The following is a 25,243-nucleotide window of genomic DNA, read 5'->3' as shown; positions in this document are numbered from 1 at the left end:
CCAATTGAGGGATTCACAACGGTGTCGTAAGTGTCGTATTGTTGTATGTCGTAAACTTTAAAAGCTTAACTAAATGTCTAGATAACCTGAAACCACAACCAACTACTTTTTAACACTGCGAAAACTCATAATATGACTTTTATGGTACCTTGCGAACCCCCGTAATATATTTTTAGGAGTTTATAGTTAACGTCATACAACAATACGACAGTTATGACACCGTTGTGAATACCTCAAATATTTAGCTCTCTGTGGCAATATTCGCAAATTTATTCAAACTTGTGGCATCCTTAGTATAAGATTTGACATTTCTTTCCCAGTTATCTTTTACAATTTTCGCCATTTTTGTAGTGCATCGTGTAAATTTTTATTTTAGGTCGGTGTTATGCAGACAAACTTTTGTTTGCCAAATTAAATGNGATGGTACCTTGCGAACCCCCGTAATATATTTTTAGGAGTTTATAGTTAACGTCATACAACAATACGACAGTTACGACACCGTTGTGAATACCCAAATATTTAGCTCTCTATGGCAATATTCGCAAATTTATTCAAACTTGTGGCATCCTTCTTTTCTTTCCCAGTTATCTTTTACAATTTTCGCCATTTTTGTAGTGCATCGTGGAAATTTTTATTTTACATAAATTTCTCGGTATATCAACGATATATTCATTACCCTGGCGAAAAAACTAAAATATCTACTACAACATGTCTATGTCAAAGACGACCAACACCTATAATAGGCAGAATTGGGAAGACGCCGAGTTTCCGATATTATGTCAAACCTGTCTCGGCGATAATCCGTACGTGCGTATGATCAAGGAAAGATTTGGTAAGGAATGTAAAATTTGCACACGCCCTTTCACTATATTCCGATGGTGTCCCGGAGCTAGAATGCGATTCAAGAAAACTGAAATTTGTCAGACTTGTGCTCGTCTGAAAAATGTGTGCCAGACATGTTTACTAGACTTGGAATATGGTTTGCCTATTCAGGTGCGCGACGCAGCACTTAAAGTGGCCGACACCATACCGCAAAGTGATGTAAATAAGGAGTACTATATTCAGAACATAGACCGGGAATTGAGAGATGGCGATGGCACTGAAGCAGCGGGCACAGTTGGACGCTCACTAGCCGCAAATGAGATGCTAGCAAAATTAGCACGAACTGCGCCATATTATAAACGTAATAGACCACACATATGCTCGTTTTGGGTGAAGGGCGAATGCAAACGAGGGGAAGAGTGTCCATATCGTCATGACAAACCCAACGAACCAGATGATCCACTATGTGAGCAGAATATAAAAGATCGATATTATGGACGTAACGATCCCGTTGCCGAAAAAATTATGAAACGCGCAGCTACTTTACCCACACTGGAACCACCGGAAGATCGCAATATTACAACATTATACGTGGGTAATTTACCCGAAGAAATAACAGAACCAGAGCTGCGCGACCATTTTTATCAATACGGCGAAATCAGATCTATTGCGTTGGTGCCTAGACAACAGTGTGCATTCGTGCAATACACAAAACGCGGAGCAGCAGAGTTGGCAGCCGAACGTACTTTCAACAAATTAGTGTTACATGGCCGCAAGGCAACAATAAAGTGGGCTCATTCACAAGCCAAACAAAGTGGGGTGGCAAAGACAGATAGACGTTTTGATGTTCCCGCAGTGCCGCCTACGCCTGTTGCCAATCCAAATGACTTTTTCAATCTTCAACAAGAACAAGTTACTGTACTACCTCCTGGTATGAAACTTCATCAAATACCGCCCAGCCTCATACCTGCGTCATCGTACCAAATGTACTCGCAAGCCTATGCAGCACCATACGCTAATATTCCAATGCCTTCTACCTCTGCGGCAGTTTTGGACGCCATTCCACCTCCACCGAGCGGTGGTGCACCTGGCCAAGTCCACTATCCTAGTCAGGATCCAAGCAGATTGGGTGCAGTGAAGAAGTGACAGCCAATGCATTAACCCGATTTCTGATGTATACAGTTTCGTTTCAAAATAAATTCCGAATAAACATTATAACAAATAATTTAATTATGTAAAAATGCTTACTAACATATATTTTTAGTGGGGCGTTTTCGGGACATCGTACATAAAAAGCACAACTACATAAATACATTACAAGTCTAGTTCAATTTTTTCTGAGTGTTCAGGGTAGAAACGAGCTTTCGACTCTGGAACTTGTATAAAATATTTATCAATATAGTTGGGATTCTTTTTTAGCAAAATTTCATTAAGAATTTTTTCATAAGTAATTGTCTTTTTTGAAATGACTAAACGGCGCTCTTCATCCTTTCCATAGCTGGTTGATTTCAAATTAAATTTACCTGCGATCCTAAAATAAAGATTTAATTTATTTCTTGAAGGTTTATATTTAGAGCGATTCCTTACTCGTGTAACATTGCTCGTTCTTCTTTGGTAAAAGTTGACTCAAATTGTAGCTCCCGTATGTCTTCTGAGTCAACATAGTTTTTCAATATCTGCCTAAAATAGTTACGATCCAATTTACAAGATTGGTTACCAAGACCAGCGCGGTTGTTTTTCAGTAAGTATCCAACGGGCTCCTCTCGGCCTTGTGTTTTTGATCCCAAGCCACCACCAGTCCATCCCATTAGTTTCATCATTTTATAGCCTTTATTTGAAGAATCTAGCTTTTTGTCCTCCGCATTATCAGCTTGTTGTTTAACTACTCCGCAAACAACTTGATTATTGGTTTTATTTATCTTTATAGCATCTTGCAATGGATTTGGCTGAAAGAAATTATTCAATTTCCATATTCAATAGATACTGGCTTACTAGATCACCCTACTTTAATGGAATAGCATTTCTTTTGAAGAACATCTAGAGCATTGCTGAAAGCCTGTAACTTGGTGGCTTTCAAATTTTCCTCAGAAGCTTTTGTCACTAGCTTGCCATTTAAGAAAACCTTAATTTCCCTAAAATATCAAATTCAGTTTAGGTTTTTTTACTTTTATACTTTCAACCATGATAAAAATATTTATCATGGTTTTAACATACTTTCTCGTATTTGGCCCGTCAATTTCTTTTTCTTCATATTCCATATTACATTTTTGCGCGGAGGTGCGTAAGCAATTTCGTCCCCCATTAAGGAACAGTATAAATTTACCGTATGTTAGGCCTTCAAAAAGATCATTACCAGTTTTATTCTGGTTACGAGAATTATTTGAAATGCTGTTTTGCTGTTGTTGTCCCGAATGTCCACCCGACCTAGCTGCAATTGTTCATAAAGAAAACATAAAAAGGAAAATAGTTTTTAATTGAAATATATTCTAGACAAAAAGTACTCACATATATTCTTAAGACTAAAGCGATTAATTTACATCTTGCTTTCTATCGTCTACCTTTAACGCGTGCCTCAGCCGCTACTGAAGCTGCTACAAATGTGCGCTTAAGTCGCGTTTCCCGACTTTTTCTATAATCTTTCACAACTTCTTTCGAAAGCTCTGCAACCAGTCGCATAGTTTCTGCTGGATATTTGCAACCCATGAATTCCATGTTGGTAAAAACCGCAGCGAGACAAACAAGCCGTTCCTCGGGAAATTTATCCTTATGTAGCTCCATGAAGTGTCGTCTCATTTGCCAATGCTCCTCACTTTCATGATCAGCACGATATTGGTCAATATCCCAGTCAGTAGGGAATTCTTCATTTTTCCTGACTTTTTTCGACGTGCTAGCCATAAAAAATTATTTTGTCAAAATATTTTGTACAGTGAAACAAAAAACACAGCGCGTGAAAGGCGAGTGTAAAATAGGATTGTCGGAAAAACATCGATGCATCGAAAATATCGATGTTTTGCTTCGACGCATCGAAAATTTTCCACTCGATGTATAAATAGTCGACGTATCGATGCATCGATGTATCGATGTTTTTTGAAAACTGAAATCTACGGCAGGGGCCGAATCACGGCTCTCGTGATCGAGTAATATTTTTCGAAATTTTCTGTTTTGGCGTCACCGCATTCGTGATCGAGTAAAATTTATCGAAATTTGGCATCACCCCATTCGATATCGAGCAGACGTTCGAGTAGAATTATTCAAAACANTAAAAAATTTAAGGCAGTGTCTACACACACGCGCCACGGTAAATTTTACCGTAGATCCACGGTAAAAATTACCGTAGATCTACTGTAAAATTACGTGGATTATGTGTTGCCGGAGAAGNAATAAAGCTTCTAAGCAAAAGACCGGAGGTGGGCCTTACCAAGAAAAGCTTTTGACGGCGTCCGAGGAGCTGCTGCTGCAAGCTACTGCAATGGACGTTTCAGTGGAGTACGTGCTGAAAACTTTCACTTCCCAAAAGCGATAACGTAGCAGCTAATTGCAAGACGGAGGGTACTGATGTGGACATATGCCCCTCAAACTCAAGCTCCGAAAGCACGTACTCGAATGCAGGTTTTGACAGTCGGAAACGTTTTTTGAACCTGCAAATAAAGAACTTTAACGTATGCTGCTGCTGGTAAACTTAAGGGATTGCTTTTGTCACGTAATCCTCTCCGTATCTGCACTTGACTGACTACATTATCAGAATCAGGCGAGCTCGAATAAAAAAATACTGAAATATTCATTTTATAATAACTGATATGAATATTTTATTTCTTGTTTACGTCTGAAAAATGGTTAAAGATGATACATTTACTAATTGGCAACCGATTAATAATCGAAGAAATTTCGCTAGCTTACGAATCGAGTGCCATGATTTGCCTATTCGATTCGAATCGAAATTTTACTCTCCTCGACCGGTCACTCGTTCACGAGAGCCGTGATTCGGTCCCAGGATTCAATAATACAAGGCTCGATAAGCTGACAGTTGTCTCTCTCGTACCGCTCCCTTACGGCCATACCTAAACCAAAGCGTGTACACAATGTTAAAATAGGATTGTGGGAAAAACATCGATGCATCGAAAATATCGATGTTTTGCTTCGATGCATCGAACATTTTCCACTCGATGTATAAATAGTCCATGTATCGATGCATCGATGTATCGATGTTTTTTGAAAACTGACATCTACGGTATATAGAACCGTCAATCCAGTTTTTCAATTGTTCAAATAAAAGAAGTGACTTTGGCCAAAAAATTTAAATGGCTGCAAGAAGTTCCGCTAGAAACAAAATTAGCTCAGTTGCAGTAATTTATTTAAAATTTTCTACAACTTTGCTAATAACATATTTTTTTTGTGAGACATTATCTGAAAAATCCATATATGTAATACTCCCAATATAAAGTCAATATAGAAGTATTACATATATGGAAAAATCCTATGCAAATCGATGCATCGATGTATGACTGATGTATTATGATGCATCGAAAAATATCGATGTACATTTCGATGCATCGAATCAAAGTAAAACATGGGAAATCTTTAGCTATTTGTACAACGATTTAGGGGTGGGGGACGGAGGGTGAGGCGGCGTGACTCCTTGCCGCCCCCTACCGAAAGAGGATGAACGCCGCTTTAGGAAAAGTCACCCCTCACCCCTGGGGGATTATAACCACCACTAAGTAGAATTGTCCTTTCTGTGAGCCGAAGAAAAGGGGCTGAACAACTTTCGCAGAAAACAACTTTCTGCGTAGGCGGCCTTCGGCCGTGCTTAGGGATTATAAACCTCACTAAGTAGAATTCTCCTTTCTGTTTTGCTAAAGAAGGGGGTGAGCACCTTTTGTAGAGATATTTCGTGTTTTTTTTTTTTAGAGCTCAGCTCGGAAACTTGCAAAAAATACCATATTTCCAACCGACATTATTAATAAATTAGTGCACAGATATAGTAAATTTTTTTTTAAGCGTGACCTGTTGTCTACAAGTGTGTGTAAAAGGTTTTTGATTCGAATCACGCGTTTGGGTACAGCAACCCAAAATCGTTGTACAAATTCATAAAGAGTACCCAAAAACATCGATGTATTTTTGTCACTGACTTTCCTAGTGTAATGTAAAAAAACATCGATGTATCGAGCAAAATCGATGGTCGTGGCTTCAAACATCGATGCCCGTCGATGTTTTTACGAATCCGATGTTAAATTAAAACATTGATGGTTTGAAAAACATCGAAGATGTTTCTTGACTAATTTTTCACCATTTCTTTTTGTGCGCGCTTTTAAAATTTCTGCCAGCGTTTAATAGCGATTAATAAGTACTTTCATGGAATCATGCCCAAGTATGTTTCTTTAATAAATTCCCATATTACATTCAAAATTAATGTTCATATATCGACTGCTGAGTGGAAGACTACCTATCTTGACAGCCAGTTCGAAAACGCCCTATCTCTAAAAACTTTTCAAGAATGCCTATTTCAGAATTTTATTGAAAAGCATCCTATCTCAGAATTTGGTTGAAAAACACCGTATCTCAAAATTCGGTCCAAAAATGTATTGAAAATGTGCTGATATAGGGCGTTTTTGAATCGGCAGCTGGGATAAGGCGTTTTTGAAACGACTTCTCAAATAGGGCGTTCTTGAAAAATTTTTTGAGATAAGGAGTTTTCTAACTGGCTGCCGAGATAGGTCGATCTTCCACCTAGCAGTCGATATGTATACGTATATAAGTAAGAAATACTTTAAATGGTTTATAAGTATGTGGGGTAAATATGTGTTAATCTACATGTACTACGCCAGCGAATCTAATTCATGGTAATATTTTTGAGTAATAAATGAACGAAGCTTGTGCTGGAGGTATTTTGATAAACTAGTAGCGGGCTCCGTGAAATTGTATTTAACTTTCCTTATAATATTTGTGAAAAGAAAAATGTAAATATATCGTCACCTGAAATGCAAAAAGACGTAACAACATCGTAACTGACATGAAAAAGGTCGTGACTAAATACTTTTATTTATTCATTAAAACATGTGGGAGTTGTAGTAATTCGATGAAATCCATCATATCAATCAAAAACTGAATTTTGAATTTTGTATTAGTTACGACTTTTTGCATTTCAGGTGATATGTGAATACATTTTTTCTTTATATCCTTTTTTTTTGTAAACCAGCCCTCTGAGACTTTATGTTAACAATTGGAAACAGTAATTTTTACCGTTAGTTCAACTTTTTGAATCAGCACACAGGTTGAATAAAAATTAGAATAAATCTGTAAAAAACATCGATGTTTTCACCGTAATTGACGAAAATAAAAATTGTACACGATGTACGTTAAATATGCTGGTGGTGTTCACATTGGACTCATTACTTTTGTTACGAATTATAAAAAAAAACGTAAATCCATGAACCGAAAATACAAGAACACGTAAGAACGCGACGTTGTATTTGTAGCTGGGCATGAATCACGTATGACGACAATCGTCTTGGCATGTATCACGTAACTTTGAAACGATAGTCGTTCAAACGATACTGACAAAACGATGTTGTCAAAACACTGATTAATGCATTTGCGTTGCTGTTACGCGTTACTGTTACCGTTACGTGAAGCAAAACTGGAATCGAGTTGGCAATATCGCAAAACGATCAAACAATTTTTGATTTTTATGAAGGAAGACGATCTCGACACGATATCGTTCAGACGATTGTCGTCATACGTGATTCATGCCCTGGACGATATCGTGCTGAGATCGTTTCGTTTCATGAAAACCAAAACTTTTTCGATCGTTTGTGTGAAATCGTCCACTAAATTCCAATTTTGCTTCACGTAACAGTAGCACGTAACAGCAACACAAATACATGTATCAGTGTTTTGACGACATCGTTTTGTCAGTATCGTTTGAACGACAATCGCTTCAAAGTTACGTGATTCATGCCCTGGTTTTGAGAAAAAAGTTTGCGAAAGCGGGTTCGTCCACGATGAAGAGTACCGCTACTTTGGTTTTGGCGAATTTGACAGATTCAGCTGGTCGTGGGACGTCCGCATAGAATTGTCCGCGATAAGTTTGTCCTCGTACGAATAGTTACTAATAATTATTACTAGTTTTTGCTAATGAACATTTTTAACTATAAAAAAATGCAGAAACAATTTGCCAAGAACTACTACTTTCTACTAGCTTAGTGTTTCATTATTTTTCGGTATTTCGCTATTTCTGGGCGTAATATTAAATTTTTCGTCGATCTTCAATTATCTCCTCTATTCGTTGCGATCGGGACGTCATCACCCGCCGGAATGCGCAATCTTGTATTCTATCACCGGATTTACATGATTTAAGTAATTGAAAACAATTCTTGCTCATTCTCGTTTGTGTTTTCTATTTGCTTTTAAACGTTTCAATTCGGTTGAATTCAAGTTTTTGGTTCTTTAAATGGAAGCAACGAAAATCCCAAAAACAAAGCAAGAAAGTTGAAATGACTTGACGGTGCAGACGCCTGTGTACTCGTTCGTTTTCTTCTCACCTTCTCTATTCCACATGCGAGCAGAATTGAATTTTCAATACTTGAACTGAGTAAAAGCAGTCTATCATTCTTGGGCCCGTAGTAAACAAAAGTTGAAAAGTCATCGAGTTGGGGTCGATTCAAGTCAAGTGGTACAATAATTACAGGTATTGTTTTCCCAGAGAGCGCTATTCCGATCTGCCTTATTTGAAAAACATCATTGTTGCCGACACTAAAAGGTTTACAGCTAGGGAAAAGGGATATTTCCATGCCCCATATACCATATATGTACACGTATTTTTTTAAACAAAGCTTCTTGCAGAGGACTTATTTAATTTGCAAAAGCCGAAAGAAAACATTTGCTTACTAAATAAATTCAAAATTTGTATGGTCCACTTCATTTCAAACGTTTTATATTTTTTTTTGAAAAATTAAAGAAATCAAATTGAGCGAAAGCAAAAAGCAAAGCCAAATAAAAGTAAAGGAATCAACATTGAACTGCGTCAAAATGATACGATATTTTGGAAAAAGTACATTTTATTAAATAATGTCAAGTTTGATCATCCGTTTATGTAATTTTTACTTTCATTGCATGTTTATGTAAAAGAATAAGGCATAAGTTTCTTGTTAATTGAGTGAAATAGCCAGAACTACAGCAATGATGTGAAGTCGATGTTTATCGAAAGCATGCTGTGAAACATACAAACACATATTTAAATGTTATGCACCAATTTTCTCTAAAAGAAAAGCTTGAAATTGACTTGTTATTTGAGCATTTACATATGTAAATCATTCCAAATTATAAAATTGTGATGTAGCCTTATTCGAATTGTAATACTTCCTCCTAGTTACGACTTAATTGCAGTTGCAGCCGAAACTAACAGCCCTATTCCGCCACACTGACAAAACTCACCGCGATGACAATTGATATAAAAATGACAATTGCAGCTTTTTGGTATTCGCAGCAAAATTCAAAAGCTCGAATCATGCCAATTGTCATTTTTATTGTCATGACTTTTTGGGCATGTGACAAGGCAAAAACATATGTTTGTGTTGATATAAAAAGTGCGACGATTTAATAAATTTCCGTCCGTGGTCCCCCACCTGTTTCAATTACGTCCTCATGCACTTTTCGTGCTCTGCAGCGTAGCTGATTTTTCCACGCCGCTAATGTCTGCGAAATAATGTGTGTATGCAAATGTATGCATGCATAAATGAAAGATATAAATACATACATATGTATGTATATAAATATACAAAACATACATCTTTCCACTTTGCTACGGAGCGGGTGGGACCATGCATGGCGTTTAGGCTGTCAGCCATCTGCGGCCAGAGCGACTGCATCAGTTTTGGGGAGCACGGATTATTTTTTCCTTTTTGCAGCCCCGGATGCTCCCTACAAAACTGCACATAAAATTGCAGCTGCTCCTGTGTCGTCCGCTCATATTTTGGACGTCTAAAATGTTTATAAATGTTATAAATATACGAATTTATTTATTTCACACAAATACTCACTTTTCTGATGAGTCACCGCTCATATTTTTTGTAAATAATAGCGTTGACCAGCTGTTACTACAACAATGAACTTTTCACCATGCATGGTAAGTTGACAAAAGCTTCCCGCTTGTCATTTTTTGTTAGGAATGCCAACGTGCAACGACAATGACAAAATCACGACAATGAAGGATGATCAATTGTCATTCTATTGCAAAACCGGAATAGGGCTGTTAATTTTAAGTTGATACTAAGCCAGAATAGTCGAAACTAAGGCGACTATGAATAGCTTTAGTTGTAACTTAGGATAGTTTCGACTTAGTTGTGATCTAAATATGACTATGAAATGTGCCAATACCTGTAATTATTATACCATGATTCAAGTCCATCTGATAAGTGAAGTCGATTCCAAAAGACAAGTTTTTCATCGAAAAGTCGATATTTGACTACAGTGATAGTCGACTTTTCAAATCCTACACTGCAATAGAAAGAATTAAAAAAAAAAANCAAAATTCTTGCGTTCTTTTTGTAATTGTTTTAAAAATACGTGTCTAGTTGGGTTTAATCGAATTTAATATTGTGACGCTAAAATAAATTTGCAATTTACTGTGCTAGTGCGCAGGTGAATATTTTTGTTATACACAATTATCTGTCCNGAAAACTCTGCGTTCTTTTTGTAATTGTTTTAAAAATACGTGTCTAGTTGGGTTTAAAATAAATTTGCAATTTACTGTGCTAGTGCGCAGGTGAATATTTTTGTTATACACAATTATCTGTCCGTAGAAAATGGATGGGGAAACAGGAATGGATGACTTTGGTAAATAAAACAAGTATAAAGATGAGTTTTATTGATAACACTACGCAATCATTTACAGATCCAGAGGAAAATCTGATATTCAATATAGACGCGTTCATGCAGAAGCCTTTAGTCGCCCACCAGGTACAATGCAATAATGCGTGTGTTTCCACTGCTAACCTGAAGTCTTTACAGATGTTTGTAATTGAGATTCCAAGCTTAATTGCTGTAGACACAAGATTCATAACACCACAGATGGCAATGCAAAAGGAAATTTTAATGTCAAACTCTCTAATTCTTTCTCCGGGAATCTTAGACTCTGAAGTCGATACGAAAATGAGCCCAGAGAAAGGCTTAAGTGAAACGAGGTGCGTAGGCATAATGGTAGAACCGGCCACGGATCACGTTTCGGTTCAAACTGATACTCCCAACCCACTGCGCGACCGTGGTCAACAGACAGCAACGATGCTTAATCAAATTGACGTAGGCATCCAATGTAGTTCGGAAAATGATGGAAATATTGATGCAGTGCAATCAGATATTATTCCATTGGAAGAATGCAATGAAAACGAGTATCATGTATTTTTAGAGTTTGTGCAAAAAAATACCAATTCATATAGTAATAGCAAAAAAGAATGTCTGGTATGTGGTGAAATTTTGACCAATTCAAAGCAAATACTCTCGCATATGGTGACACATTGGGGTCCACCAGCGCTCTGTGAAATATGTGGAAAACAATTGGAGCATACGAGCCTATTATTACTGCATAAATGCAAAATTAAGTCAAAACAAAAATTTAACAAACGAATTGTACATCAACAATGTCCGATATATTCATGTGGATTAATGACAGCGTCCAAACGGCAGTTAAACGACCATATAAGTGATCATGTCGACTTAACTTCAAACCGCGGTTTGCCCTGCAAACGAAGTTTTCATAGGAGGTATGAGATGCGAAGGCATTTCTCAGAACAAAAAGAATGCTCACTTAAAACAAGACATTTTGAAAAATGCGGAAAAAAGCATGTGCTAGTAAGCCAAAATGTAGCAGCGGGTCAAAGACGCTTGTGTTGGTATTTCAGAGATTTGCTACGTTGTCAAATTTGTTTGACAAAGTGTTTAAGTCCATCTTTATTTGCTGAACATAGAAAAAAATGCGTAAAATGTTTCAGGAGCAGACTGAAAAATATAAGATCTAAAGATCCATTGGCCACCAATGGCTTTAAGGGAAATTAATACAAAAAGAGATTTTAGTATGCAAAATAATAAAACGACCCAAAGGATAATTTTAAAACTCATATTAAATATATTTAGCTAGATTTTATAAACATTACTTATTTAATAAACATTTTCTTTATTTAAGACCTTTACGATACGCCATGTGCTTTGTTTAGGCCCTCAAACAGTTGCCTTTTTTCGGAACTTATTTCCTTTATGGTTTGTATTGCCAATTCAAGTTGAACCCTTTTTAGCGCGTGCTTGCTTATATAATCTTCTATAAATTGTAAACATAAATCGTCGATTTCAAAATCCGTTCGCGTTTTTCCGATAGTCGATTCCAAGTCCTCTTTTACATCTTTCGAGGTACGTTTCAGCTCCTTGTTTAGTTCCTTTAAAGCCAAATCCTCCTCAGGTTTAATTTCCTCTAATTGTTTAAAGAGCTTTTTGTAATTAGACTCAATACCATGTAATTTATAGAAGAGCGCAATAAGTTCGGCCCCGTTCTGGAGATAGTCTCGCCTTATCATGTCGTAAAGCAAGTCATCAATGCATCGATGCCAAGCAAAAAAGAATGCCATCGGGCCGAAATGTCTCGTAGAACGTAACACATCAAATTGTTTAGATTCATTGATGTGCTGATATACCTTGCTGCTGATGTGATGGAACTCTGGCTCATAAGGTTCGAATTGAACCACCATACGGTTTAAAATAAACACATATTTTTGCTCATCTAAACAGCGTTGTAAATGGTCATCCTGGAACATTTGCGGAACTCGTATACTGCGACCATTAAGTGGAAAATATAATTGCCGCATACGCTTTGTTACTTCCATTGGTGCATACTCCAGGGTACCATTGGTTTGCCGCACCACAACCTTGCGCTCTGATTGACGCAATCCATATGTTATGTCTGTTATAACGTACTTTGTGTTTGAGAAACCGCTTAAAGCACTGTCATTGGATATAATTTTGTGTTCATCTTTTCTTATCTGAACAACGGGAGGCATTTGTAAGCGCTCCTTCGCACGTGCAATAGTCTTGCGAAACTCTTCTTCCAGCATCGCGACAGTCATGAGCTTGTAATCCACGGAGTTGTCCGGCACAGTCGTCTTCTGGAATATTTTATCCAGCTGAAGCTGCGTCATGGACCTGAGTAAATTTTGCGTTTCTGGATCAGTGAACTGAGGCTGCGGATCACGTTCGTAGAGCAGGGTAGCTGAAGATGCACCTGTATTGCCAGTTGATAAAGGTACTCGATGCCGCACACGGAAACTTCCCAGCAGATTCCCATGGTTGATTATTTGGCGTAGGAACATTATGGTAGACATTTTATTCGAAAAACTGAATTAAATCGTAACAACTCCACCGCACTGCGATAACTGGACAGCTGATCAGTAAAACTGGCAGACTATCGATGGTACTATCGAACAATCGAATTTTTTACTTTTTGCGTTACTATCCTCTATCGATAGTATAGCGCTTTTTTTTTTAATGTCATGCCAGAAAAAACCCGATGATTACGATTGATTAATAGCTGAAATACAATGCCGGCGAACGGCGAACTCACCACAGCGAAATTCACGCTGTCAAAATTAGAACACCCGCAAGCATATGAAATTGAACACAGCCAAAGAGAAATGCGAAGTTCGCTTGGCGGCGTTTCATGGCGATAGATTTATTTCTATCGCTCTGCTGGGCGATGACAGCTGTGCGTGCCAAAGGTGGCCGTATTTGTTTTGTGCTTTCAAAGTTTAAAAAGAAAACAACCTAAACACGATTTTTTTTTTGTTGTTTAAAAAAATATAGTTTTGGATTCGTTAAATCTGGCTTGAAACAAATTATTTATAATAATCTTTCTTTGTTTTACATTTATATTTGTTATCATTTCCTCATTTCTAAATATGGTTTAGTTTTTTCTAAATATGGTCACCCAAATTATAAAGGCGACCAAATGGGATCAGCTGTTTTCGCTATCGCTCTAATTCTGTTTAAGTAGGCGAAATAGCTGGGCGAACGGTGAACGACAGCATCGCCCAATTCGGCGAAGTTTGCCGTTCGCCGGTATTGTATTTCAGCTATAAATTATATACGATTACGATTTATTTAATTGTATTCATAAACGTTACCATTACGAGAATAATACTTGTACACCCTTATTCTACAACACTTTCGTATTCGGATTTTGCTACGAACACGAATCGTAGAAATGGTATGCTGCAATCCAAGTGGTATCTTCGAAATCTCGAAATTCGTACAACTGACCGATATTAGTCAAGAACGTAAACCTACCGGTACGTAAACCCAAGCCAGCTGATACGATCTGTCTTATCAAAGCGCCATGTTAATGAAAACTCAGGACCGCAGAATTTTTCTGTAGTTGTAGCCCGTAGCGCAGAAATCAGCTGAATTTAGATTTTTCAGTGTCAGCTGATTTCTTCCTTCTTTAGATAGTCAGTTTTGCAGATGGTAAAAAAGTTATAAGTTCCTACGTGCCCTAGTGCATTTTTTGATTGGATGAAAAGGGAAGGAACGCCCCTGTTGCGCACTTTCGCCACAATTATAACGAGTTGTCCCTTCTTGTTATCTACGTTCTTTGGTTCCTATTCAAAGTATGTTTAAAATATTTAAGTAGTTTATCACCCCTATTCTGCAACTCTTTTGTATTCGGATTTTGCTACGAATCGTAGAAATAGTATGCTGCAATCCGAATCGTATCTTCGAACTTTCGAAATTCGTAACAATCGCATGCCTAAAAACGAGCAAGTAAGTTTTTTTGCGTAATTTGGTACGAAAACAATTCTGTGTCGGAGGCGAGATAAAAGATGTAAAGCGATGTGGGTTCGCACGAAATATTAGTGGTGTTTATTCGTTGTACATTACCTTTTCAACGGGGTTTGCGATTATATTCATCTAAACTTATGATAAAAAGACGAGGTCGTAATGATTTAAAAAAAAATTTGGAAACATATATTTTAAAGCTGTCACATATATAGGACATTGGGCACATGACATATTATCAACTTTGTCTGACTTATTTGATGGGATCTGTGACAATACATTTGACATGTAATCCAATGTTAAATTTTTGGCATCTTACTGTGGTTTTCTGATGACAAGCGCCACATCTGGGCCCAATTCTTTGTTGGAACTATGCGTAAACCTTCCTTTTTTATTTTGGGCGAGTTCAGCTGTCGTAATACTTCTCCTGAAAGGTAAGGGACCCATTGCTCCGCCATTGTGTTTATGAGTCTGCCAGACATTTCGTACCGCCATTTCCACACAGTTAGTTATTAGGGGAAAACACTATTTCTTACTCCCCATAGCACTGTGGTAGACGCTAATATTTTGGTCTGAACGATAGATACCTCCCATGATTTTATTACATTATTTTACGATACGAGTTTGCTCTTGTTAGGAGTATCGCTTGTTGAAACTTATGGGATTTACTCCGATTGCATCCGATTCCTGGACAATGGTATGTCACTACCGGGATCCCATTGATCATCAAAACCGGTTTCCGAAAAGACTTCAACGCTCCTTTTCATCTGCGAAACCGGATAATTATTTATACCGACAGAATTCTCGTCAACAGAAACCTCGTCGGTAATGTCTGCAGGTGCATTTATTTCTAGAAATATTGCTATGCTATCGAAATCTACATTATCATTCTCTAAAGGAGCCAAATATTCATGCAGAGAAAATTCTCTGTAAGAAATTTATAGTATATTATATGCCCAATGTCCCACATGTACGACACCACCTTTTTTGCTAATACAAAAGTAATATAACAACATAAAAACAAATTCACAAATCATAAAACAATCGAAGAATATGTCGTATACGAAAAAAAACGTTAATTTTTATATTTGAATAAGCAAATTTTTACTTACCGTGCAACGTTAGCACCATATACCGAAGCTTTGGAAAACTTGCCACTTTGTAAATCAATTACATAGAAATTTTGGTAAAAAAGTACCAAAACATACTGTCACAGGTAGGGATGACCAAGCACTTACTAAATGAGTAAAATAAGTGGCTCATGGAAAAACGTTACGCGTCATGTAAACTCTTGTGTAGGTGTCCTATTTATAGGACATTGGGCATATCTGGGTTTGCTTTTCGCATAAACGTATACTTTTATCCACTGCTTTATATAAACTAGTAAAAAATAATCTTTGTTGCCCCTTATCGAGAAACTTGGGTCCGGTTAAGTTATTTGTACAATGATTTTCGGTTGTTGTGTCCAAACGCATAACCGGAATCAAAAAACTTTAACATCACGTTCATCAATGTTTCGAATTTCCGACCACTAGTTTATTAATAAATTCGGTTTGCACTATAAATTTTTTTCAAATTTCGACGTGGGTTCTGCGCAAAAATACTGTGGATGGCGTAGCCGGAGTGATATGCACAAGAAGTGGTGCATACCCCCTCTTCTCCGGCAACACAGAAAGGAGAATTCTACTTAGTAAGGGTTATAATATATATATATAATTACGAAAATGCGGAATTTAGAATAAGGGTGTTTAGTTCCTTACCACTTTGCTTCCCCTCATTCAGCTGTCTTCGAAAATCAACTGATAGCCGGCAATGCTGCACATGTTTCCGCAAGGGTTGCAACATGTAGATTTTTCTCCTTATCGAACAATTTGTGTCCGGTTTAGTTATTTGTACAATGTTTTTCGGTTGTTGAATTCTACTTAGTAAGGGTTATAATCCGTAAGCGCGGCCGAAGGCAGAAGCAAGCGCAACAGGTTATGGACCTTACAAAGTGAATGTTTTCAATGGCTTGGGATTGAGAACTATTTCTTCAGGCATAGGAGTTACGGCGTGTGGTTCAACAATTCAACCTGAAGCTGACATAGATGCGTCAATGGTTACTATGCCCGACAACTCTACATATGTTTGTGAATTCTTTTCCATAGCGCACTATTACTCCGCTGCAATAATTGCAAAATCAATAGAATCCATCGTTTCCTTCAAAATACGTCAAATCAAAAAATTTACTATAAATAAGCACTTTATGAGTATTTTTTAATTCCTTTCCACTTTGTTTTCCTTCATACAGCTGTTTTCGAAAAACAAGTGATAGCTGGCAATGCTGCACAGGTTTCCGCAAAGGTTGCAGCATGTCGATTTTCGTTTTGCGTAATAGCTACGAATTACGAATTGTGAAAATTCGGTTTCTAGAATAAGGGTAATATATACTTCTTTCACTTATGCTTGAATCATGGTTTATTATGCCATAGTTTTGACCCTAAAGCTCAAAATACAATAACGCAATAGCAGTGGCAACGGCAGTCAGCTGTTTTTTTTTTAGAAAGTGTGCTGTCCATTGAAGCGAAACACAATACTGCAGCGGCAGCTAGCAATACTGCTCAGTTTAGTCCAAATTTAAAATTCATTGCCACTGTCTTCATCGCAGCAAACTTCGCGTGCTGATTTTGGCATTTATGAAGCGCTGCCAACTTGTTTTCTTCACGGAAGCCTAAAACACAACAACAAAAATGTAAACAAATGAAATGGAATGCCAAATAAAGTATTCACTGAGACCGACGTATTGCGTTTGTTGCGGCAGTGACTGCCAATAGGTTTGTTCCACACGAGCCCGCAGGATCATGCGGGTACCAAAAGTACAAACAGCACAGAAAGCGTTCCTCACGCTCGAAAAATTGGTTATACAGTTTGTCTGCATAACCAGACCTTAACGGCTGACAGCTGACAACAATTGCATACAAAAAAGTGGCCGTGTAAATGGAACGAACAACACCAAAAGGTAATCAGGCCAATTCTTAATACTCCCGGGGAGTTTGTTCTCCGGGAATTAGTTTCTCCCAAGAAATAAATCCCCCAATGATTAACTCCCAGGAGTAGCATTTTATCCGAAAACTTGGGAGGAGGAGAATCGAACTCCGAAAAGGCTGTTTGACCCTTTTTTGAGAGCTCAAGTCCGCCATTTAATATAAAAAATCCTTAGGAAATTTTTATGCATGAAAGGAGGAAAGGGAAAAGAGAGAAAACTCCCGGGGACTTTCTGTTCAGAATCGGCCTGAATATGAAAAATCGCGTCGCCAAAAGTTTCCATGTATAAACGCAGACTCATGATTACGAAAATATTATCGATAACCAACAATTTCTAGTAATGCAAATAACATCGATACATTGATGTTTCGATGCATCGGAAAAATCAACATCGATACTGGATTCCGATGTTTCAAAATTTGTTAGGTTGTAGTCCCATTAAAAGGTAGATTTAATACTTTTAAATTCCACCTCTCTGTAATTCAATTAGAAAAATACTTACATTCATATGGATGTATTTCCCAGTATTTATTTATCATCATCCTATGAGTAGAATAAAAATGCATTCCTTGTAAGTTCGCTAAGCCTAAAGCTCAGAAGCCCAATTTCGTTGAAATTTCAAAGTGAACCCGGTCCTTTTTTAACATCGAAAGATAAGAGAAAACTCGGAATTTCTGAATGTTTCCCAAAAGAATAAGTATTAAAATTTATGGTCAGTGGAAAAATTTTAAGAGCAGAATGTTTAAATTGAATTCCAGTCTCAGTCACAGTAAAATCGATGTTAAAACATCGCTGAAACTAGGATCGATATATTGTCAATTTTGCGATTTTAGGATTTTAGTAAACATCGAATTTAGAACCGATATTATTTATGATTCAAAATTATCGATAGATTGTTTGTTATTCCCAACAATTTCTCTTATCGCTATTTACACATTAACACATCGCAAAGTGTTTTTAAATGGTGAACTAATTTACTTGAACGTTTTAATTTACCGAAAAGAATGGACTTGGGCTCAGAGAAAAATCTACTTCAGGTGCAAAATAATCCCAATGAATCAAGATTGTGCCGAAAGCGTCGTCACTCGGATTGTGGTGAACAGCATAGTACCAGCTGTGAGGCTGCATATGAAAATGGGGCTGTGGGGGACTACACTCCTGCCGCAAAGTGTCGTGGCGTTGATTCCACACACCAAGTCTGCCTCACAGACTTTCCTGATGAACTCCTTTATGAAATTTTTAAGAGCCTCGACTCGTGGACATATTACGCCCTTATGAAGTAAGTGTTTTCATAAGAATGTACGCCATTTTTTAATATCTTTCTCTTGGCAGCTGTTGTAATCGCTTTTGTACATTATTAATGGATCGCAGATTTTGGCAACACATCGATCTCAGTCAGAAATTATTGCCGCTCGGCATACTAGAAGATGTCATGGAACGTACACACAAAGGAACTACTTGCGTAAAGTTACGTGGCCCATCGCGGCAGTACACAAGTACAGAAATACAGAAATTTAACAAAACATTGGCGGACACCTTTGCTCAGCGGTGTACACAATTAAACATATTGGAATTACGGGGTGTTACAGTAGATCTAAGAAATGTAAGGAAATGAGAAATGAAATCATATTTACATACAAGTAACCTTTAATTTTGTCTTAAAGGTTCGCATTGTTCATTTTCCTAAAACTTTAAAGCGGCTTGTTTTTAGAGATTGTAACTTCTGCAAGCCACAGGATGAGCAAACCATATTCAGTGGCATTCACACTCATTTAGTGCATTTAGAGGTATGTAAATTATAGAGCTATCCAGCATCATATTTACATTCTTCGCATCTTTAAGGAGCTTGGTATTGAGTACAGCAGTTGGTTTGAGCCTTATTACATCATGATGATATCCAAAATACCCTCACTACGCTGGCTTAGCTTAAAAGGTTGTTCACGATTGGGCGACTTTATTCCATATGGAAGCATGGCGGCACGTTTTGGATTCAAAAAATTAGAGGTACAAAACGACTTGATGAACATTCTGCTACCTGTGTGAATTTTCGCTTATATTTCTAGTACTTGGATTTGCGATTCACCCCAATAACAGATTCTGATTTGCAATGCTTCAATGTCGTGCTGACTTTAAAGGAGCTACTTCTGGATTGCCCTCTAAGTATGCGTGACAATGAAACAAAAAATAGCACACCAACAAAAGAGGAAAGTAAGGACGCCAGCGACAGCGATTGCCAACCGTCCACGTCGAAGGCATCCACCTCACCAGAAGACTACGATTCTTCTCTATATTCTAGTGCTATGGTTAACTCGTCATCAAATACCTCGATACAAGAGGGACGCGAAGAAACAGAAAAGCCATCGTGCTCGAGCCCACAACTGTCATCGTCCTCTTCTTCTACTTCGTCGTCGTCGCCTTCGTCAGCTTTGAATTCTCCATTTGCATCACCTTCGCGTTTGCTACAAGATCATGCAGCGGACAATAGTTTACCTGAGCCTGGTGGAAATTTTCCATCACGTAGTCGATTTTTACCACGACCAGAACATGTTATTTTGTTAGACTTTGTGAATCGTCGGCCCACCATAAGGCATATTCGTCCGCCACCAAACGTAGACAATCATTTTGATTTAATGTTGCAACATCCACATTTCTGGAATATAATAAACCCTTTGGGACGCGGAAATGAATCTAATTGGTCCAGCTCATCGTCAGGACCAGTGCCACATTTCAGTCATCATCCTTGTTGTCGTCAATACCCCATTTCAGATCGTGGTATTTGCTGTTTTGGAAGGCCACAAAATCCGGTTGAACCTGGTGTAATCTGGATACGCATTGGCAACCGCCCGAGCGAAAATAGCTTTGTAAGACTTAGTGTGCGAAATTATAAAAAGGTCACAGACATTTCCCTGCATCATCTTGTGCAGTGCTCGCCTGATCTGATCTATCTGGATTTGAGTGGTACGAGCGTAACACGCGAAGGCGTGCAACGTTTTAAAGCTAGTAAGCCGGAATGCCAAATCATAGCTGATCATCTTATTGGGTCAAGCAATGATGATTGCCCAAATCAAGAACCGATCATTGATTAACTCTTGTGTACGTTCACACACTTGGGCGTTGTAATAGTTGCAACTCAATCGACTTGCATACGTACAGCCACACATAAGTCCATGGCAGAAGTTCACGAACATACGTTGCACTATTATGCTTAACTCCTAGTATTAATTATATATCCATAATCTTAACTGACGGCTGAACACAAAGAATGTCATTAAGCTCTTACGATTTTTGTTAACATAAATTTTATTCAAAAATAGCGCAAATGTGTACGCGTATATAGTATACAGCAATGTGGTAGTTTTTACAGTGTTTAAAAGCATAGTTATATATCAATAAATATAAAAAATATTAAGTTCACTCGTCATTGACATCATTGGTGGAGGAGACATCATCATCGTCGTCATCATCATCTGTCTCCTCGGACTCCGAGTCCGAGCTTTGGCAATCGGCAATTTCACCTGTGAAAAACATAACAGCCTTTGGGATGACACGTTCCTTGAGGTAGAAACCGAGCTCAAAATCATTTTGTAAAATTGCCTGCAAATGCAATATCCTTAGTTGAGAATTGTAAACTATAAACAATACTTACATTTATATCGCAATAATTAGGATCTTCTGTGTCATCTGGTAGTTTCGGAGGATTGAAGAAGTCAAAAAACGAAGTGTAAGCTGTAAATGAGATTCGAGTGGGCATAAAGAACTTTGCATAGAAGGAAGGAGATATAGATTTACATTTGGGGTTCTCATAGTTCTCTGGTAAACATTGCAAAAACCGAAAAATATCCAATGTGAAGCGTTATCGTTTTTTTGTTTGGCAGAATATTGTATGATAATGAATTTAAAATATTCATTGCATTGGATACGTTTTTAATACATTTGTAACACGCCTGATAACAGAGAACTGTGAGTGTAACAACCGATGACCAACCTTTTTTATCCTGTTCGTTATAATTTTGCTTCCAGTCAATTTTACAGCCCTCACATTTATAAATTTCAGCACCATCATATGAAAGCGGGTCGTCCACATTGGGTAAACAATTTAAAAAGTATGTTTTGGTCAGAATACGATTTGAAAAAAACTCATTTGGTTCGAAATGAAATTCAATGATAAACTTAACCGTTGGTTCGTTACACAGTTTTGAACGTATGTCGGTGAGATACTAAGTTTATGAACGAAAGAATGAAGTAATCATACACAAGATACTAGTTTACAACAATCAACACACAGATATTCGACATACCGTTAGTATTTTTTCATCTTTTTTGCTTATGAATTCCGTGTATGATGCTTTTAACACACGCAGCCAAAAATTTGATATATTACTCTCACTAGATGAGTCGCCATGGGACTTTTTTCGAAAGTCTCTGCAAGTGATATGGATAAGAAATAAGCGAATGATATGCTAGTTTATGGTTTTTTATGTGGAACTTACTCGAGAATGTTGTAGCGCTTTTCGAAAATTGCTTTGTGCTTTGCCTCAAAGGATTTTTCCATATTATAAATTTCCTGCTGCAAATCCACGTCGAGCTTTATAGTTTCCAAGTAAAGTTTTTTAAGTTCACTAATTGTTTTATTCTCTTCTTCGGTTAATTTTTTATCCTAATGTTCGAAAGAAGTTTAATTTAATATAGAATGTGCAAAGTTTCTTCCAAAAATAAAAACTCCCGCTGCTAATATTGTTTTCCAAATCGCATCAATACAAAGCATCAATATCATTTATTTCAAGTCACAGAAGATGAATTTATCAAATTTGCGAAACTTAATTTAAAATTAGCATTTCATCACGGTAACGCATTTTGGAATTTTTTATTCTAGTTTACGATTTAGAAACAAAAAAATAGACTAATATTTTGTACCGATGCTCTTTTGGAAAACCCCCTATATTCAGATGTTAAAACAACAATAACAACAACAGCTATAATTGTNCATTTAATTCAAGTCACTATCATTTATTTCAAGTCACAGAAGATGAATTTATCAAATTTGCGTAACATAATTTGAAATTAGCGTTTCATCATGGTTACGCATTTTGGAATTTGTTATTCTAGTTTACGATTTAGAAACAAAAAAAACAAAAATTTTGTACTGATGCTCTTTTGGAAAGGCCCCTATATTCAGATGTTAAAACAACAATAACAACAACAGCTATAATTGTTTTTTCCCATTTCTTTCCCCTTGTTTCCTTGAATGTGAAATATACATACATATGGATGTATGTAGTCTGTTGGCCTAAATTGGTATCTACTCACCACCGACGATTTCTTAGCGCTTGCAGTTGAGCTCTGCTTTGCCACCGGAATTTTTGGTGCGCCGCGCATCTTCATCGACTCCATATTTCTATTGTTATGGTTGCTCCCCGAATTGAAGTATTCAGAATTATTGAAATGTTTTTGAGAAAGGAAAAAAGAAGATTTCTGAAAAACATTTGACACTAATCGGCACGGCAAAAGTATTTTCAACGATTGGCGCAATTCGCTTTCGTTTATTCGAGAGCAAGTGGGATATTAGTCGGCAGCAACATTGCGAGCAAATTAACATTCCCACAACTGCCGGTTGAACATACCGGAATAAATTCAACATACCGGAATGAATCGGGTTGTATCAGGCCAAGGGCTGTTGTTTCGGCGATCTAACCTTGATTAGGCAGGCCCTGCTCCGCATTCTTTTGCTCAGGATCCGCAACGAGCCAAACTCCACCTCTGTCAGGTGAAATACCTGCAACAGGTGGAGTCACCTTAGAACCTCCTCAGGTCTTAGCTCACCGACAGCGAGCTGCTCTAACGAACTGCCTCCATGGCACTCCAGANCTATCAGGCCAAGGGCTGTTGTTTCGGCGATCTAACCTTGATTAGGCAGGCCCTGCTCCGCATTCTTTTGCTCAGGATGCGCAACGAGCCAAACTCCACCTCTGTCAGGTGCAATACCTGCAACAGGTGGAGTCACCTTAGAACCTCCTCAGGTCTTAGCTCACCGACAGCGAGCTGCTCTAACGAACTGCCTCCATGGCACTCCAGAGTTCACCTGGGCCACATAACCGCAACACGACCACCCTCCGACATAACACAGACATAGCATAGACACAACTATACGCCTAAGCTCATATCTCTTGGTTCCTCATACTGTCTGCTCGGTGTTCGGGATATACCGTAATGTGACATTATTCAAGTGCAATTTCTGCCTTGGCTGGTGCCACTTTAGGGCATGNCACACGCCTAAGCCCATATCTCTTGGTTCCTCATACTGTCTGCTCGGTGTTCGGGTAATGTAACATTATTCAAGTGCAATTTCTGCCTTGGCTGGTGCCACTTTAGGGCATGTCCAGGGCTGAGCACCATGCAACAATGGACGAACAACTACATAGCCACCTGTTGCAGTGCTGCGCAATTGGAAATCCCGCCGCCCACTGCCATCACAAGGCAGCAGCCCCAAGAATCATCTAAAGATTTCACCTCTGGTGTGAGTAATTTTTCGTTAACCGAGAGGTCACTATCCAACCCGACGAAGCGCGGCGACAGAGTAGGAAAATCATTCCGGCAGTTTACTCGGCATCATCCGGTTGACAAAGCTAAACCTCGAGTGCCCAAAAGGCTGCACTAGCTGCCAACGTCCTGCGTGCCTCTTGGTTGCCAATGCTTGCAACAGGGAAACCGGCCACCAGGGAAACCGGCCAACAAAGGAGAGTAGTTTCGTCTATTACNTAGTAGGAAAATCATTCCGGCAGTTTACTCTGCATCATCCGGTTGACAAAGCTAAACCTCGAGTGCCCAAAAGGCTGCACTAGCTGCCAACGTCCTGCGTGCCTCTTGGTTGCCAATGCTTGCAACAGGGAAACCGGCCACCAGGGAAACCGGCCAACAAAGGAGAGTAGTTTCGTCTATTACGCACCACGATGGGTTCCGTAAAGTGCACAGTACAACAACAGCACTTAAAGCCATAAAAACTCAGATAACTGGTGCGGCCCGAACCGAAACCGCACCTGTGAGGTAACAGTCCAGGTAGCGTTGGATCTGATAAAGGCGTTTGACACCGTCAGACGCTCCACCCTTCTAGAAAACATTGAGGCTTCCTCTTTCCCACAGAGACTCAAAGGATGGTCAGCGAATTATCTGAGTTGTCGACATTCGTCAGTAATTTTTAGACATATGTAAACCCAGCAAAGCAAGAAAAATGAACAAGGCGGTGTCATCCCGCTTCTGTTTAATTATTATGTCTCACTGCTCCCTCAACCACCAAATGGAGTTTTATTATCTCTTATCTGCCCGATAATGGCGTCCAGGAGTGGAATTGATGACTTGTGCTCAAAAGTAAACGGTCACCTCTCCGAAATTTCTCGCATCCTTATTGCAAGGAGTCTAACCCTCTCCTACGAAATCCTCGGTAACTCTTTTTACCCACTGCACGAATGAGGTCAAACTATAGATGAGAATTCACGGCGATGGCGCACCAATTCCACGGTGAATAACCAAAAAATACTTGGAATTACCTTCGATAGACTGCTCTCCTTCTCGGCACATACAATTAGCTGGC

The 25,243-nt window shown here is 38.3% G+C and overlaps 7 protein-coding genes across 7 annotated transcripts; 3 read left to right on the top strand and 4 right to left on the bottom strand.

Annotated features, from left to right (window-relative positions):
- Positions 1–577: 577 nt before the first annotated feature.
- On the top strand, positions 578–2,057 carry LOC108369504 (pre-mRNA-splicing factor RBM22). Its single transcript, XM_017624627.1, has one exon. The coding sequence runs from the start codon at positions 709–711 to the stop codon at positions 1,966–1,968; it is 1,260 nt and encodes a 419-aa protein (XP_017480116.1). The 5' UTR covers positions 578–708; the 3' UTR covers positions 1,969–2,057.
- LOC108369505 (NF-kappa-B-repressing factor) lies at positions 2,053–3,818 on the bottom strand. The gene is made up of 5 exons (XM_017624628.1): positions 3,381–3,818; positions 3,037–3,250; positions 2,828–2,954; positions 2,410–2,768; positions 2,053–2,353 (listed from the first exon to the last, which is right to left on the bottom strand). The coding sequence occupies exons 1-5, from the start codon at positions 3,715–3,717 to the stop codon at positions 2,137–2,139; spliced, it is 1,254 nt and encodes a 417-aa protein (XP_017480117.1). The 5' UTR covers positions 3,718–3,818; the 3' UTR covers positions 2,053–2,136.
- Positions 3,819–8,883: 5,065 nt separating this feature from the next.
- LOC108369503 (uncharacterized) lies at positions 8,884–9,883 on the bottom strand. Its single transcript, XM_017624626.1, has 3 exons — positions 9,861–9,883; positions 9,609–9,801; positions 8,884–9,516 (listed from the first exon to the last, which is right to left on the bottom strand). Exons 1-3 carry the CDS (start codon positions 9,881–9,883, stop codon positions 9,418–9,420), a joined length of 315 nt encoding a protein of 104 aa, XP_017480115.1. The 3' UTR covers positions 8,884–9,417.
- A 470-nt stretch (positions 9,884–10,353) lies between these two features.
- On the top strand, positions 10,354–12,003 carry Boh1 (Buddy of Hmr 1). Its single transcript, XM_017624625.1, has 4 exons — positions 10,354–10,429; positions 10,554–10,656; positions 10,715–10,779; positions 10,831–12,003. The coding sequence occupies exons 2-4, from the start codon at positions 10,626–10,628 to the stop codon at positions 11,869–11,871; spliced, it is 1,137 nt and encodes a 378-aa protein (XP_017480114.1). The 5' UTR covers positions 10,354–10,429; positions 10,554–10,625; the 3' UTR covers positions 11,872–12,003.
- On the bottom strand, positions 11,919–13,280 carry mRpS22 (mitochondrial ribosomal protein S22). Its single transcript, XM_017624624.1, has one exon. The coding sequence runs from the start codon at positions 13,182–13,184 to the stop codon at positions 12,003–12,005; it is 1,182 nt and encodes a 393-aa protein (XP_017480113.1). The 5' UTR covers positions 13,185–13,280; the 3' UTR covers positions 11,919–12,002.
- A 5,295-nt stretch (positions 13,281–18,575) lies between these two features.
- On the top strand, positions 18,576–21,067 carry LOC108369498 (uncharacterized). Its single transcript, XM_017624622.1, has 5 exons — positions 18,576–18,937; positions 18,991–19,261; positions 19,323–19,445; positions 19,501–19,662; positions 19,722–21,067. Exons 1-5 carry the CDS (start codon positions 18,663–18,665, stop codon positions 20,742–20,744), a joined length of 1,854 nt encoding a protein of 617 aa, XP_017480111.1. The 5' UTR covers positions 18,576–18,662; the 3' UTR covers positions 20,745–21,067.
- Positions 21,064–23,321, bottom strand: mil (milkah). The gene is made up of 6 exons (XM_017624623.1): positions 22,966–23,321; positions 22,149–22,315; positions 21,957–22,080; positions 21,644–21,875; positions 21,305–21,384; positions 21,064–21,252 (listed from the first exon to the last, which is right to left on the bottom strand). The coding sequence occupies exons 1-6, from the start codon at positions 23,047–23,049 to the stop codon at positions 21,070–21,072; spliced, it is 870 nt and encodes a 289-aa protein (XP_017480112.1). The 5' UTR covers positions 23,050–23,321; the 3' UTR covers positions 21,064–21,069.
- Between the last annotated feature and the right edge of the window lie 1,922 nt (positions 23,322–25,243).

The sequence above is a fragment of the Rhagoletis zephyria genome, unplaced genomic scaffold (genome assembly GCF_001687245.7).
Source record: "Rhagoletis zephyria isolate East Lansing unplaced genomic scaffold, Rhagoletis_zephyria_1.1 Rzeph_scaffold_03711, whole genome shotgun sequence".
NCBI classification, from domain to species: domain Eukaryota; kingdom Metazoa; phylum Arthropoda; class Insecta; order Diptera; family Tephritidae; genus Rhagoletis; species Rhagoletis zephyria.
The sequence above is the reverse complement of the archived record's forward strand: the minus strand, read 5'-3'. Positions and strand labels throughout refer to the sequence as shown.